Source organism: Eucyclogobius newberryi, unplaced genomic scaffold (genome assembly GCF_026437365.1).
Source record: "Eucyclogobius newberryi isolate DKJ021-1_F unplaced genomic scaffold, fEucNew1.0.hap1 SCAF_7, whole genome shotgun sequence".
Classification (NCBI taxonomy): Eukaryota; Metazoa; Chordata; class Actinopteri; order Gobiiformes; family Gobiidae; genus Eucyclogobius; species Eucyclogobius newberryi.
This window is the reverse complement of record NW_027316389.1, coordinates 4,211,329-4,226,524: the sequence shown is the minus strand read 5'-3', so window position 1 is coordinate 4,226,524 and position 15,196 is coordinate 4,211,329. Positions and strand designations below refer to the sequence as shown.

The 15,196-nt window shown below is 45.6% G+C and overlaps 1 protein-coding gene across 1 annotated transcript in view; it reads left to right on the top strand.

The window, feature by feature from the left end:
* kitlga (kit ligand a) overlaps positions 1–15,196 on the top strand; it is a 92,225-nt gene that overhangs the window by 58,586 nt on the left and 18,443 nt on the right. Inside the window, exons 3-5 of the mRNA XM_072435550.1 lie at positions 375–431; positions 672–824; positions 8,198–8,384. Coding sequence (XP_072291651.1) covers positions 375–431; positions 672–824; positions 8,198–8,384 — 397 coding nt within the window. The remainder of the gene's footprint in view (positions 1–374; positions 432–671; positions 825–8,197; positions 8,385–15,196) is intronic.

The following is a 15,196-nucleotide window of genomic DNA, read 5'->3' as shown; positions in this document are numbered from 1 at the left end:
CAACCGTTTCAACCGTTTCTACCGTTTCTACCGTTCCTACCGTTCTACGACCCGCGACTTTGAGCCACGTCCCGAATCTTTTATATCGCGGATGGACAAAATCGCGCAGTGGACACCTTTCAGCCGGCCGCAGGGTCGCGAGTCCCAATCCGGCCCAGACAATGTCCCCCCCCCCGCGTGTCCCTCCTCGCTCTCATCCCCATTTCACGCCACGGTGTGCTGTTACAACAACTGAGACATCGAAGTAGTGGCTCGTCAGCAGTCGAATAACGATATTGCGAACACCTTCTGTCTGTCATTTTCTTGGTTTGATCATTCATGCATGACTACAGACAGTAAACGCTAATTAAGTTGTTTCCTGTTTTTGTTTGCAGAGACAGAATATTCCTAAAGATTACAAAATTCCAGTGTATTATATTCCAAGAGAAGAGGTAAGACTTGAATGAGCTGCAATCGAATCCCAACGGCAACGAGAACGCTTGACTGAAGACTGAAATGATCCAAGACACGTTGACTTTTCGTCGAAGCCGTTCACATTTCAGTCTTCTCTCAAACGCCGTTGCTCGTGGATGAGTTTCACGTGTGAACTTTGACCTCATCGCATGAGCACGAATGGCAACGCGGTTGGATGTACTGATCGTGGGGTCTGGTGGCGTGTGTGTGTGTTGCAGGGCGGCATGTGCTGGGTCAAACTCAACGTCTTCTACCTGGAGGAGAGTTTAAAAGGCCTCTCACACAAGTTTGGCAACATTTCATCCAACCGCAAAGACATTAGCATCATTATCGAAATGCTCCAAGGCTCGCGGATCAAGATGGGCCCGCTGGTAAGGACCACCCACTCCTCGCCGACGTCGCCGGCAATCGGGAAAACATCACAATTGCTTGACAAACTTGACAATTTTCTTAAAAAACACTTGTTATGTCTTCGTTTTTTACCTACTTCTTCCTGCTTTTCATTCAGGAGAAACGATATTTGTTTTTTTACTGTTGTTGGTGCCGTGACGGATTTGGACTCACGCATTCCTAGCATCCTGATTATTCACGGCGACGAGTTTAGATGGATAAAAACGCTTTATGATCAGAGGCAGACAGCGCACAGCGATCTCATTTTGACCATTAGAGCTGTTTGTTTTTTTTACTTAATTGCATAAAAACGTTGTACACTGTCCCGTAAACGTCGATAGCAACCGTCTGAAACCCGTGGGAAAGTGCATGTTCAAACTGTGAACTGGGCCTTCATTTATCAATTCTTTGTTTTTTAAATGTTCTGCAGTATTTCATTTGTTTTAAAGTTAAATAAGTTTAAGCTGCGTTGACACTTTCGCCACGTCACAAGTGAGAGTAAACCAGAGCTAAACCTGAATCTAAACCACACCCGAACTTAAAATGGGCTCAATTAGGACCAAAAAGGCTTAAACGGACTCTTAATGGGTCAAACGAGGTGACGTTTCTTCACTGTTGGGGGTAAAATGTTGAACCCTTTAAATTTTGAGCCTCAACGATGCATTTCAGGCATTTCAGGACTCGTTTTTTCTGCTTTGGGATTAAACTGGGGCTGAACCGAGACTAAACCAGGATTTAAACTGGCCTGGAACGCCTCTGCTGCGCCCTTCATCATTGTGCACGCCCGGTCTAACGTTACACCTGGCCCCGCCCTCCTGAGCCCTGATAGGCAGCTGTCGCCGCCCGCTCCATTGTGTCCGAACGTGTCCGCTAAATTATTCACAAAGCGCGCCGTGGACCATACGAGGAGCGGACACAGACCCCAAACGTAACGGTGAGAATCCCCCGGGCCTCCAGGCGTGTCCAGGGTCCTTTACAACCCTCTCAGGAAACTTAAGGCCTCTTGGGGTCTGGAAGTACAAGTCCCATAAAATGTCCATTTAAACTTGAAAGAAATATGAATTGAAGGTTTGTTAGAGGCTTTAACTAATGAGCGCATCGTTCTAAAGACACAAGCTGTTGTGTCTCGCGTCGCGCTCATCCCATAAGTCCTGTTTTAACGAGTCTCATAAACACACAAGCTGGAGATCTGGAGCTGTTTTAGGTCAATAAATCATCATAAACTCGTTTTGAACATTTCTGCCTCAAATCACCTTCTGTGTATCTACGTTAGCATTTCGGGGCGAGCTAGCTTTTGTTTATTTCCCAAAGGTAATTCCCTCTGCTGCCAGTAGATGGAGCGCTCAAACCAATCCTGATGAGAGAAAGAAAAGTGTGGTCTTCAGGACATAGGTCAGTGTAAGACATGATCTGGATAGGTCACAGAACAAGCCCTGGTTTTGTCCAATTTGATCCTGGTTTAGACCTGATGAGGACTTGGTTCTGACCAGGTCCAGACCAGGTTCAGACCAGGTTCAGACCAGGTCCAGACCAGATTCGGACCAGGTTCAGACCAGGTTCGGACCAGGTTCAGACCAGTTCCAGACCAGATTCGGACCAGACGTGGAGCGAGGAACACTAGAGCGCGTTTTGATGAAACTTGATCCGCTGCCCAAGAACAAAAGGCTCAGATGACACGGAGCTGTCCACGCGCCTGATCCAATCACCAACCATACTTTACTTTTACTACTACTACTACTACTACTACTACTACTACTACTACTGCTACTACTACTACTACTACTACTACTACTACTACTACTACTACTGCTACTACTACTACTACTACTACTACTACTACTGCTACTACTACTACTACTACTACTACTACTACTACTACTACTACTACTACTACTACTACTACTGCTACTACTACTACTACTACTACTACTACTACTACTACTGCTACTACTACTACTACTACTACTGCTACTACTACTACTACTACTGCTACTACTACTACTACTACTGCTACTACTACTACTACTACTACTACTACTACTACTACTACTACTACTACTGCTACTACTACTACTACTACTGCTACTACTACTGCTACTACTACTACCGCTACTACTACCACTACTGCTACTACTACTACTACTACTACTACTACTACTACTACTGCTACTACTACTACTACTACTACTACTACTACTACTACTACTACTACTACTGCTACTACTACTACTACTACTGCTACTACTACTACTACTACTACTACCGCTACTACTACCACTACTGCTACTACTACTGCTACTACTACTACTACTACTACTACTACTACTACTACTACTACTACCACACTACTGCTACTACTACCACTGCTACCACTACTGCTACTGCTGCTACTATTACTACTACTACTACTACTGCTACTACTACTACTACTACTGCTACTACTGCTACTACTACTACTACTACTACTACTACTGCTACTGCTACGACTACTACTACTACTATTACCACTACTACTACCGCTACTACTACCACTACTACTACTACTACTACTACTACTACTACTACCACTACTGCTACTACTACTACTACTACTACTACTACTGCTACTACTACTACTACTAATACTACTACTACTACTACTACTACCACTACCACTACCACTACCACTACCACTACCACTACCACTACCACTACCACTACTACTGCTACTGCTACTACTACTACTACTACTACTACTACTACTGCTACTACTACTACTACTGCTACTTCTATTACCACTACTACTACCGCTACTACTACCACTACTACTAATACTACCACTACTACTAATACTACTACTACTACTACTACTACTACTGCTACTACTGCTACTACTAAAACATGGACCGGCCTCCTGCTGGTGCCAGAGTCAGGACTAAACATGGACCGGCCTCCTGCTGGTGCAAAGTCGTTTAAGGTGAAGTTACAGATTGAACTCTGAATAACATATAGTGTTGTGTAATGAGCTCATGACTGTAACGAGGAGGCGGGGCTAATAACCGTGGATCTATTATATTATCTGTAATAAAGCGGCGAAACATCGTGGACGAATGAGAGCGGTTCACCACGGCGATGCAGCGGAGCCTCGGATGAACTCTCGCCATCCAGAGCTCACATTTTACACCATAAAACAGTTAACGTTGTATATTCAAGTTTAACGAGTTTCAAACGAGACCAAACCCGAGCGAACGGAACCGCGTCCTGAAACAGGACGATTCGCTCAACACCACTTTCCATCTGACGCACGTTGAGTCGGAATGTGGGACGTTTCAAAACTTTATTGATTGAAGAGAAATTACATATGTAGTGTTCATCTAGTGCAGAGAGAGTTCCTCCAGGCAGATGAAGAGCAGTTCATCTAGTGTAGAGTAAGTAAGTAAGTAAGTAAATTTTATTTGTATAGCACCTTTCACAGACAGAGGTCACAAAGTGCTTCACAAAACACAGAATAAAACAATAAAAACACAAACAACTTACAGTGAACAATACATATACAACAATATACAGTAAAAACAGTCCGTAAAACAAGTGCATTTAAAAGGCCTGACTAAATAAAAAGGTTTAAGCTGACCCTTAAAAGCAGTAACTGAGTCCAGTGACCGTAAGGAGAACGGAAGATCGTTCCAGAGTCTGGGGGCAACAGCCTGGAAGGATCTGTCTCCTCTGGTCCGAAAACGGGTGCGAGGAACCAGCAACAGTTTCTGGTCCAAGGACCTTAGTGAGCGAGAGGGAGTGTACGGTTTTATCAGATCGCTGATGTACGATGGGACCTGACCATTTAAAGCTCTAAAAGTTAAAACAAGAATTTTGAACTGTATCCGGTAGGAGACCGGCTCCAGTGAAGGGCTTTAAGAATGGGTGAAATGTGGGCCCTTCTATTTGTGCGGGTCAAGATCCTCGCTGCAGAGTTCTGGACCAGCTGCAGACGAGAGAGTTCCTTCTTGTTAAGACAGGAAAACAAGCCATTACAGTAGTCTAAACGTGAAGACACAAATGCATGAATTATAAGTTCCAGGTCATTTTGAGACACCATTTTCCTGAGCTTAGAGATTTTCCTCAACTGAAAGAAACAGTTCCTCGTCAACAGCTTGGAGTGGTGCTCTAAAGACATGTCTTTGTCAAAGACAACACCCAAGTTTCTAAGACTTGGTTTAGCAGTCTGACCTAAAACACCCAAGTACTGGTTTATCCCTGGAATAGCATCATCAGGGGCAATAATCAGAGTTTCTGTTTTGTCAGCATTTAGCTGCAAGGAGTTTTGACTCAGCCATTGTTTAATTTGCACTAAACAACTGACCAAGGAGTTCAGCTTCTGGATCTCAGAAGGTTTAAAAGAGCAATAGAGCTGAATATTGTCAGCGAACAGGTGGGAGGACACATCACTAAACTCTTTAATGATCATTCCCAGGGGAATTATATAAAGCAGAAATAGGACGGGACCCAAGACGGAGCCCTGAGGAACTCCACACAACAGATCAGCTGAGTCGGACATTATTTGGTTTGCAGCAACACTAAAGCTCCGACCGGATAAATATGAGGAAAACCATTGAAGAACTGACCCCGACAGTCCAATCAGGTCCCTCAGTCTGTTCAACAGGATATGATGGTCGACAGTGTCAAAGGTCAACCGTGCAGACAGATCCAACAGAACTAAAACAGTGCAATTCCCAGAATCAGCAGACATCACAATGTCACTGGACACTTTCAACAATGCGGTTTCCGTAGAATGATGTTTGCGGAAACCAGATTGAAAAGAGTCGTGAATGTTTGACTGATCAAGGAAATCGGACAGTTGTTCAGAGACCACCTTCTCTAGGATCTTGGACATGAACGGGAGCTTTGAAATGGGTCTGAAACTTTTGGGGTCTGTTGGGTCCAAGTTAGTTTCTTTCAGTAAAGGCTCAACTATGGCATGTTTAAATGGACCAGGAAACACACCAGTAGAAAGAGAGAGATTTACCATTTTGGTCCCCCAGGGGCCAATAACATCAAACACTTTGAGGAAGAGCCTGCAGGGAAGGGCATCTGATGTACAAGAGGAGGGTTTCATCTTGGTCACCAGAGCTGAGATGTCTTCTAGAGTGACAGGCTTAAAAGAAGACCAGTTTTGGGAAACAGGCTCCACAGAAACAGGTTTATCAGACAATGGGAGTGGGATTTGGTCTTTGATCATCTTGATCTTATCGATAAAGAACCTGAGGAATTCATTGCTGTCGGCTTTGCAGGAAACAGGAGTCACTGCAGCTGAAGGACAAACAATAGAATTTATAGTGTCAAACAACACTTTGGGGTTTTTCTTGTTGGATGTTATTAGCTGGCGGAAGTAATCAGATCTGGAACTTTCCATCATTTCATTGTAAGATGACACAAGCTCTCTGAGGTGTAACCTATGGACCTGAAGACTAGAGGTTTTCCACAGACGCTCAGTTTTCCGACATAGTCTCTTTAGGTTTAGGATATCTTCATTTATCCAAGGACAAGCTTTTTTCTGTGTTGACAGAGTGGATTTTACAGGTGCCACCTGATCTAAAATGGATAAACATTGGCTGTTAAAGGAATTAATTAAACTGTCCACATCAAGACAATTCATAAACAAATGAGGATCAAACATAGCAGAAAATTGGACGGCTGTATTTGCAGTGATAATGCTCCTCTGAGACCTGATGTTTGAGGCACAGGCTCAGGAGAAAAGTTCAATTCAAATAAAACACAGCTATGATCGCTCATATGGACATCCTCCACACAGAGGTTAGAAACACTCAGGCCAAGCGAAAACACCAGGTCTAAAGTGAAAACACCAGGTCTAAAGTGTGTCCCTTTTGGTGAGTGGGACCTGAAACATGCTGCTCAAAGTTAAATGTTTCGGTCAAGGTTAAAAGATCCTTTGCAAGGCATGATGAGCCATCGACCCAAATGTTAAAATCCCCAAGAATTAAAACATTTTCCAGCTTTATAATAGAAGATAAATAGTCACTAAAGTCCTTTAAAAAGTCAGCAGCAGGACCAGGGGGCCGGTAGACTAAAACACAGTAAAAAGGACTTGAAGAACCAACCTTAATCATCTGTGATTCAAAGGAAGTGAAAGTGTGTGAGTCGATGACTTTACACATGTAACGGTCCTGGGACACGACAGCCAGACCTCCTCCACGTCGACCAGGGCGAGGCATCGCAGAAACGGAGCAGCCAGCTGGGCAGAGTTCATTTAGATGAACTCTGCCCACCTGAGAGAGTTCCTCCAGGCAGATGAAGAGAAGTTCATCTAGAGTAGAGAGAGTTCCTCCAGGCAGATGAAGAGCAGTTCATCTAGTGTAGGGAGAGTTCCTCCAGGCAGATGAAGAGCAGTTCATCTAGTGTAGAGAGAGTTCTTCCAGGCAGATGAGGATAAGTTCATCTAGAGTAGAGAGAGTTCCTCCAGGCAGATGAAGAGAAGTTCATCTAGTGTAGAGAGAGTTCTTCCAGGCAGATGAAGAGAAGTTCATCTAGTGTAGAGAGAGTTCCTCCGGGCAGATGAGGAAAAGTTCATCTAGAGTAGAGAGAGTTCCTCCAGGCAGATGAAGAGCAGTTCATCTAGTGTAGAGAGAGTTCTTCCAGGCAGATGAGGAAAAGTTCATCTAGAGTAGAGAGAGTTCCTCCAGGCAGATGAAGAGAAGTTCATCTAGTGTAGAGAGAGTTCCTCCAGGCAGATGAAGAGCAGTTCATCTAGTGTAGAGAGAGTTCTTCCAGGCAGATGAAGAGAAGTTCATCTAGTGTAGAGAGAGTTCCTCCAGGCAGATGAAGAGCAGTTCATCTAGTGTAGAGAGAGTTCCTCCGGGCAGATGAAGAGCAGTTCATCTAGTGTAGAGAGAGTTCCTCCAGGCAGATGAAGAGCAGTTCATCTAGTGTAGAGAGAGTTCCTCCAGGCAGATGAGGAGAAGTTCATCTAGAGTAGAGAGAGTTCCTCCAGGCAGATGAAGAGAATTTCATCTAGTGTAGAGAGAGTTCCTCCAGGCAGATGAGGATAAGTTCATCTAGAGTAGAGAGAGTTCCCACAGGCAGATGAAGAGAAGTTCATCTAGTGTAGAGAGAGTTCCTCCAGGCAGATGAGAAGAAGTTCATCTAGTGTAGAGAGAGTTCCTCCAGGCTGATGAAGAGCAGTTCATCTAGTGTAGAGAGAGTTCCTCCAGGCAGATGAGGAGCAGATGGGGAGGTTCCTGGTTTACTGGTCAGGGTTGTGGGACGGCGTGGGGCCCCTGAGGCTCGTTCTTGGTGCTGTGTGTGTGAAAAGGCCTCACGGGACACTCTTTCTAACCCTGTGTGTTTCGTCCCGTCTGAACAGGACCCCATAATGTTCGACTTCCAGTGTCACTACCGAGAGGAGCGATGGGCCACGGCGCGATACTTCGACTTCGTCAAAGACTTCCTGACGGCGGCGCAGCTCAAAGAGTTCTTAGACGACTGTGAACCGCCGCCTTGCCCGACGACACAACTACCGACCACGAGCGCCGCGCAGCTAGAGTCGAGAGGCGAGTACAACAAATACTGCCACTACTACTGATACTACTACTGCCACTACTGCTACTACTGCTACTACTACTACTACTGCCACTACTACTACTACTACTACTACTGCTACTACTGCCACTACTGCTACTACTACTACTACTGCTACTACTGCTACTACTGCTACTACTACTACTACTGCCACTACAGCTACTACTACTACTACTGCTACTACTGCTACTACTGCTACTACTACTACTACTGCCACTACTGCTACTACTGCTACTACTGCTACTACTACTACTACTGCCACTACTACTACTACTACTACTGCTACTACTGCCACTACTGCTACTACTGCTACTACTACTACTACTGCTACTACTGCTACTACTGCTACTACTGCTACTACTATTACTACTGCCACTACTGCTACTACTACTACTACTGCTACTACTACTACAACTGCTACTACTACTACTACTACAACTACTGCTACTACTGCTACTACTGCTACTACTACTACTACTGCCACTACTGCTACTACTGCTACTACTACTACTACTGCCACTACTGCTACTACTGCTACTACTGCTACTACTGCCACTACTGCCACTACTACTACTACTACTGCTACTACTACTACAACTGCTACTACTACTACTACTACTACTACTACTGCTACTACTGCTACTACTGCTACTACTACTACTACTGCCACTACTGCTACTACTGCTACTACTGCTACTACTGCCACTACTGCCACTACTACTACATACTATGACAATGCCAGTACGTAGAATACAACCGACAACTTTACAATTTGGTATCAAAGTCTTGGTTCAATGTCTCGAATGTCGTATTTGAGGTGATTTCGTGAATGTCTGAGTGATCATTATTGTCCTGGCAGAATCTTTTTCGTTTTCACCCACCCCCTAGCCCCGCCTCCTGCTCAGTGCTGAGTCCCAGTTCTTCTCCGGGCCTCGGTTCTTTAATTGTTTCGATAAAGCGGTCAATAATATTGCATCGACGCTCGTTTTACAGCTCCACGATGATGCGTCGTGACAGTGAAGGTGGAGAACGAAATCCGTTCGACCGAAACGTTTGGTCAAGATTATAAATAAACCTTCTCGATTAAGGACTCACGGTGTAAAGCTGCAAGCGTTGGCCGCTTCCCTTCGCTCGAGCCGTTAACGGGGCAACAGTTTCCCCGTCTCAAGCCAAGAGCCGACTAATCCTGTCTGATTTCTTCACCGGGTTAAATCCCACTCGAGATCCACATTAAATAAACGGTGTGCGATCGACGCCAGACCTTCAATACTTGACCCTCACCCGGGTTTGCTCCGCGTTCACGACACAAATCCAGTTTTACCAGAGTTCCGAGCACTTTTTGTCACGGTTGGCCACGGCACCTTCGCGCTCTCTGGTGGCGCGATCGTGTATTACAAGTGGACATAACTGACGAGCTCGATCGTAAGTCTTCAAAACGCACTGGGTTCGCGACATAAAACCATTTTTACCAGAGTTCTGTGCACTTTTTGTCACAGTTGGCCCCCGCACCTTCGCGCTCTCTGGTGGCGCAATCGTGGGGGTGCACGGTGGCAAAGGCGGTTAGCGTTCTTGCCTCCCAAGAAGGAGATCATGGGTTCGATTCCCGGACTAGACCAACATCACATGACCTCTCTGGGTGGAGTCTGCATGTTCTCCCCGTCTTACCGTGGGTTCTCTCCGGGTTCTCCGGCTCCTCCCACCGTCCAAAGACATGTAAGTGTTAAAGGTTGAATGAACGATTTTTTTGGCACAAATCTAAGTCTTATTTCCTCGTGGACGGCCGATTAGTCCTGCCACGTATCAATCATAAAACGCACCTACCGCTCACCGGCAGCCGCGTGCGGATCGTCCCACGTTTCCGCGTGTCCAAGCGCATTGATCTATCATAATATAGTTCCCTCAGTGTACGGGGCAAAATGAAGACGGAGAAAGACAGTTCGAGCTGATTCAGAAGAAGACTGAAATCTACGGGAGACGAGAGATGCAATGCGATCTTTCGCGCTAATAAACAAACGCACGTGTGTGTTGTATCAGTCCACACGGGGGAGTGGCATGTGCACGGGGGAGTGGCATGTGCACGGGGGAGTGGCATGTGCACGGGGGAGTGGCACATGCCGTCCATTGCGCCATTAAGTAAAAATTGGCAACTCTAAATTGGCCCAATGGACATGTGTTTAAAATTTGCATATTCTGCTATAACTTCTGGTTCGTCCAATGTAAATGTCCTTAAATAAATAAATACAAAATAAACAAGTGGACGTAACGGACTAGCCCGATCGTAAGTCATAAGTCTTCAAAACGCACCTGGCTTCATGAACACAAAACCTCAATAAACACCACGATTTATAACTCCTCGGGACGTTTTTGTGCTATTGAGCAACACGAAACGTTCTTCTCGACTTTCTGAGGAACACCCCTGGAATCTGACTCTGTTGTTGCCGCCGTTCTTTCTGATGCTTTTCCCACTTGAGGAAAGAAAAGAAAAAAAAGGTTTCATATTTTTACTGGTCCTTGGCAAAACACGGCCGCCTCGTGCACTTTCATCACGCGCTTCAACGTTCTATAAAAGCTGTCACTCCTGATTTGCAGCTCTGGGAGCGCGGCTGGAATTCCTCACCGTTTAGTAATAGAAGAGTTTGGGCATTTTTGCGTCGAGGAGAAAGACATGGCAAGTGTTTGGTCAAAGGGAAAGTCAACAGAGTTAAAGGTCATGGCAGGAGAACGCTGCAGTGTGAGGAGAACGCTGCAGTGTGAGGAGAACGCTGCAGTGTGAGGAGAACGCTGCAGTGTGAGGAGAACGCTGCAGTGTGAGGAGAACGCTGCAGTGTGAGGAGAACGCTGCAGTGCGGGACACTTTTGGAAAACCATCCTCGGGGCCAGTGCTCTTGTTTTAAATGTCGTTTTTCCAGGCGGCGACGTGAACGCTCAAAAGGCAGAAACTCCGGACGGCCTGAGCGACAACAGCAATTAACATGAAAATACAGTCGCAAAACAAATCTAAAATATTCCACCTTCACCACATATTTACACACAAAAAAGACAAAAAAAACAACATCTAAAAAACAAATTAAAGGCGCAATGGACGATTTTTCGGCGATTTGAGTGGCACATGCCACTTCCCCGTGCACATGCCACTCCCCCGTGCACATGCCACTTCCCCGTGCACATGCCACTCCCCCGTGCACATGCCACTCCCCCGTGCACATGCCACTTCCCCGTGCACATGCCACTCCCCCGTGCACATGCCACTCCCCCGTGCACATGCCACTTCCCCGTGCACATGCCACTCCCCCGTGCACATGCCACTCCCCCGTGCACATGCCACTTCCCCGTGCACATGCCACTCCCCCGCTGCACATGCCACTCCCCCGTGCACATGCCACTCCCCCGTGCACATGCCACTCCCCGCTGCACATGCCACTCCCCCGTGCACATGCCACGTTTGTTTATTAGCGCAACGGATCACATCGCATCGCTCGTCTCCCGTAGATTTCCGTCCACTTCTGAGTCAGCTCGAACTGTCTTTCTCCGTCTTCATTTTGCCCCGTACACTGAGGGAACTATATTATGATAGATCAATGCGCTTAGGCACACGGAAACGTGGGCACGAACCGCACGCGGCTGCAGGTGAGCGATAGGTGCGTTTTATGATTGATACGTGGCAGGACTAATCGGCCGTCCATGCCACGAGGAAATAAGACTTAGATTTGTGCCAAAATCATTCATCATTCAACCTTTAAGTAACATTGATACATCACACATAAAAAATAAACAGAAAACACCAGTATTTCAATGTGATTTAGTAGGCCATATATTTCTTTAAAAAATTATTTTATTTATTTATGAAAACATGTATTATTATTATTTGTATTATTATTATTATTTCTTTATTAATATATATATATATATATATATATATATATATATATTTGTATAGATATGTATTATTATTATTTTTGTCATTATTATTTATTTACCTATTTTTTATTTTTTTTTTTAATTTATGTATTTTAAAAAAAATATATATATTTTTTTTTTTTCCCCCCGTCCGCTTAGACTTTGCTCATGAACTCGATGCCTTTGACGCTGCAGAATACCACCACCATAATTGTGATTTACTGTCGTTTATGAAGCCTGAGAATGACGGCTGCATTTGTTGCTATGGATACACTTCATCAGAGAACGTCCTGTAACGGAACACGTCATTGGCCAAAACGATCCATTGACTTGAACGAACCGCTGTTCAACGACTTCAAGAACAAACAGATTTTAGGATTCATACGGTGCCAAACGCAGTCACAAAGACATAAAGCAGAATAAAGCGCTTCAACATGGCGTTTCACGTCTGCAGATGCTCAGCGCAAATTAAGTTGTGCTTTAAAAACATTGTTCACCCGGAAACATCTTGAAAAGGTTTCTGTTTGTGTCTGGTCTTGTTTTGCAGCCGCTGGGACCGTTTTATTTGTCATAAAATCCCTTTAAATTCCTCCCAAAATTACAACACGAGTTTTTGAGGTTTTTTTACAATCTATGACACAAGCGTTTGACTTCAGGCGAACAACCGCAGAAGTCCATGTCATTTGTGAAGGAAATTAGGTTCAATTTGTGTTGTTTACGCACATAAAAGTGTTACACGTGTTTCATCATGTCACGTTTTATTAGATTGAGCGTCAAGTGTCATTTTATTGACATAATCGGTAACGCTCTGGCACAAAAGAGTGGGTTTGATATGTCTTGTCTTTGAGTGAACTGGATCTTACAGAAAATTGCCGCTGGTTAAAGTCAAAACTTAGAATTAAATATCAGCAAAAAAACAGCACTGAAAATGACGTAACTTTTCTGCTTTTCTGTTTTGGTGATTTTTTATCAGGAATATTTACGCAATATTACTTTTTTTTCCTGTTACAAACCTAGAACAACCTAAATATTCACAGATTAAAAGCACGTTTCACGAGTCTCACAGCGGGTTTTTGCCGTTCCCGGGTAAAGCTAACAAACATTAGCATGCTAACGGCGCACTTCCTGCTTCTCGGAGCATAAAACGCTTCATATTTAGACCTGAGCACACACTTTTGCCGCACATCTGTGCCAGGACTAAACCCATTTGACTTTAATACGCAGACATGTTCTGTTTTTAACGCCACCCTCTTTGAAAACGGCGGCGGCGCAGGCGCGTTTTCTCGACTACCTGCAATTTGCCGCCTCCTCCGCGTCCAGAACTGTTTTATTAGCCCCGAAACGTCAGCCCCGCCCGCCCGGAATAAAGTATGTTTGCTCTCCCAATTTAACGCTTATTTTAACCCCGGGCTCGTTCCCCCCGGCGACTGCCAACTCTCCCGCCCTCGCCGATCCCACCCAAGCGCCTGTTTGCTGGGCTCATTACCGAAGCGCTGGGCGTTTGATGCCGCGGGCCACATCTGAATCCAGTTTGGGGTTAATTGGGCCCAGGCCTCGCGCTGCAGATACAATCAGCTGGAGCAGAGCGAGAATGTGGTCGTCTAGGCGCTTTCGAAAATGGACGATTGACGGAGAGATGACGGAGGGATGACGGAGACAGACAGGAGAGAGGGATGGAGGTGGAGAGATGACGGAGAGAGATGGAGGTGGAGAGAGACAGGAGAGAGATGGAGGTGGAGAGAGACAGGAGAGAGAGATGGAGAGAGAGATGGAGGTGGAGAGAGACAGGAGAGAGAGATGGAGGTTGAGAGAGACAGGAGAGAGAGATGGAGAGAGAGATGGAGGTGGAGAGAGACAGAAGAGAGAGATGGAGAGAGAGAGAGACAGGAGAGAGAGATGGAGGTTGAGAGAGACAGGAGAGAGAGATGGAGAGAGAGATGGAGGTGGAGAGAGACAGAAGAGAGAGATGGAGGTGGAGAGAGAGGTGGCGAGCGAGAGAAGAGAGAGAGATGACGTCCTGGACTCTACTGTCTCGGAACATGTTTTATACCTAATTTAAAACCTCCACTGCACAAAAAAAGGACTGAAATAAAAGGATTTTGTTCTGGTTTAGGCCTTTTCACAGCAGAATTCATCTCAACCTCAATGTTCCACCGCACGATCTGGACAAACGGTCTCGTTGTCTCTTTTTAACGTCGTTCCTCCATCACAAACGTACCTGGAGTCGTCGTTAGCTTCGCTCACGCTCGCGTCCCGCTACACGAGCTCGTGACGTCGCATTCAGATAACGAGCTTTTCCGTGACGCGACAAAAACATTCGAACTCGTGCGACTCTGAGCAGTTGTCTTGTGTGAGCTTTTCGTGCACCACTTTTGACGCGTTTTATGCTTCGTTTTCAGACATCCCGTTGTTTATTTAGTCATGTAGCAGCGGGTTTCTCTGGTTTTTGGACGCCGCAGACCGAGAGAAACGACTTTTTCCGTGCTCAGTGGATCGGTTTATCCTCATCTGGCGCACGCTTTCGCCCACAAAAACAGCTGGAGTTGCGTTTAGCGTCACCCAAACTCGTTTCGTTGATCCCGTTTACGAGCTCCTCTTCTTTGCGCTTTTCAAGTCCATAAATCGACTCGTTCGGAGCGTTTCAGGCTCAAATCGCCTTCGTTTACAACCGTGCGCTTACGTTGGCGCGTCGGGGCAAGCTAGCTTTTGCTTATCCCCGCACGGCAATGCCCTCTGCTGCCAGTAGATGGAGCGCTAACGCCAAATCCTGCTGAGGGAACGACTACATGTGGTGCTTTTCCATTCGTACGTTATTTTGAGGTCTAAAAGACGAGACGAGAGGAGTTTGAAGGAGAAACGGGCAGAATGTTTGTCGTTTTGGGCATGT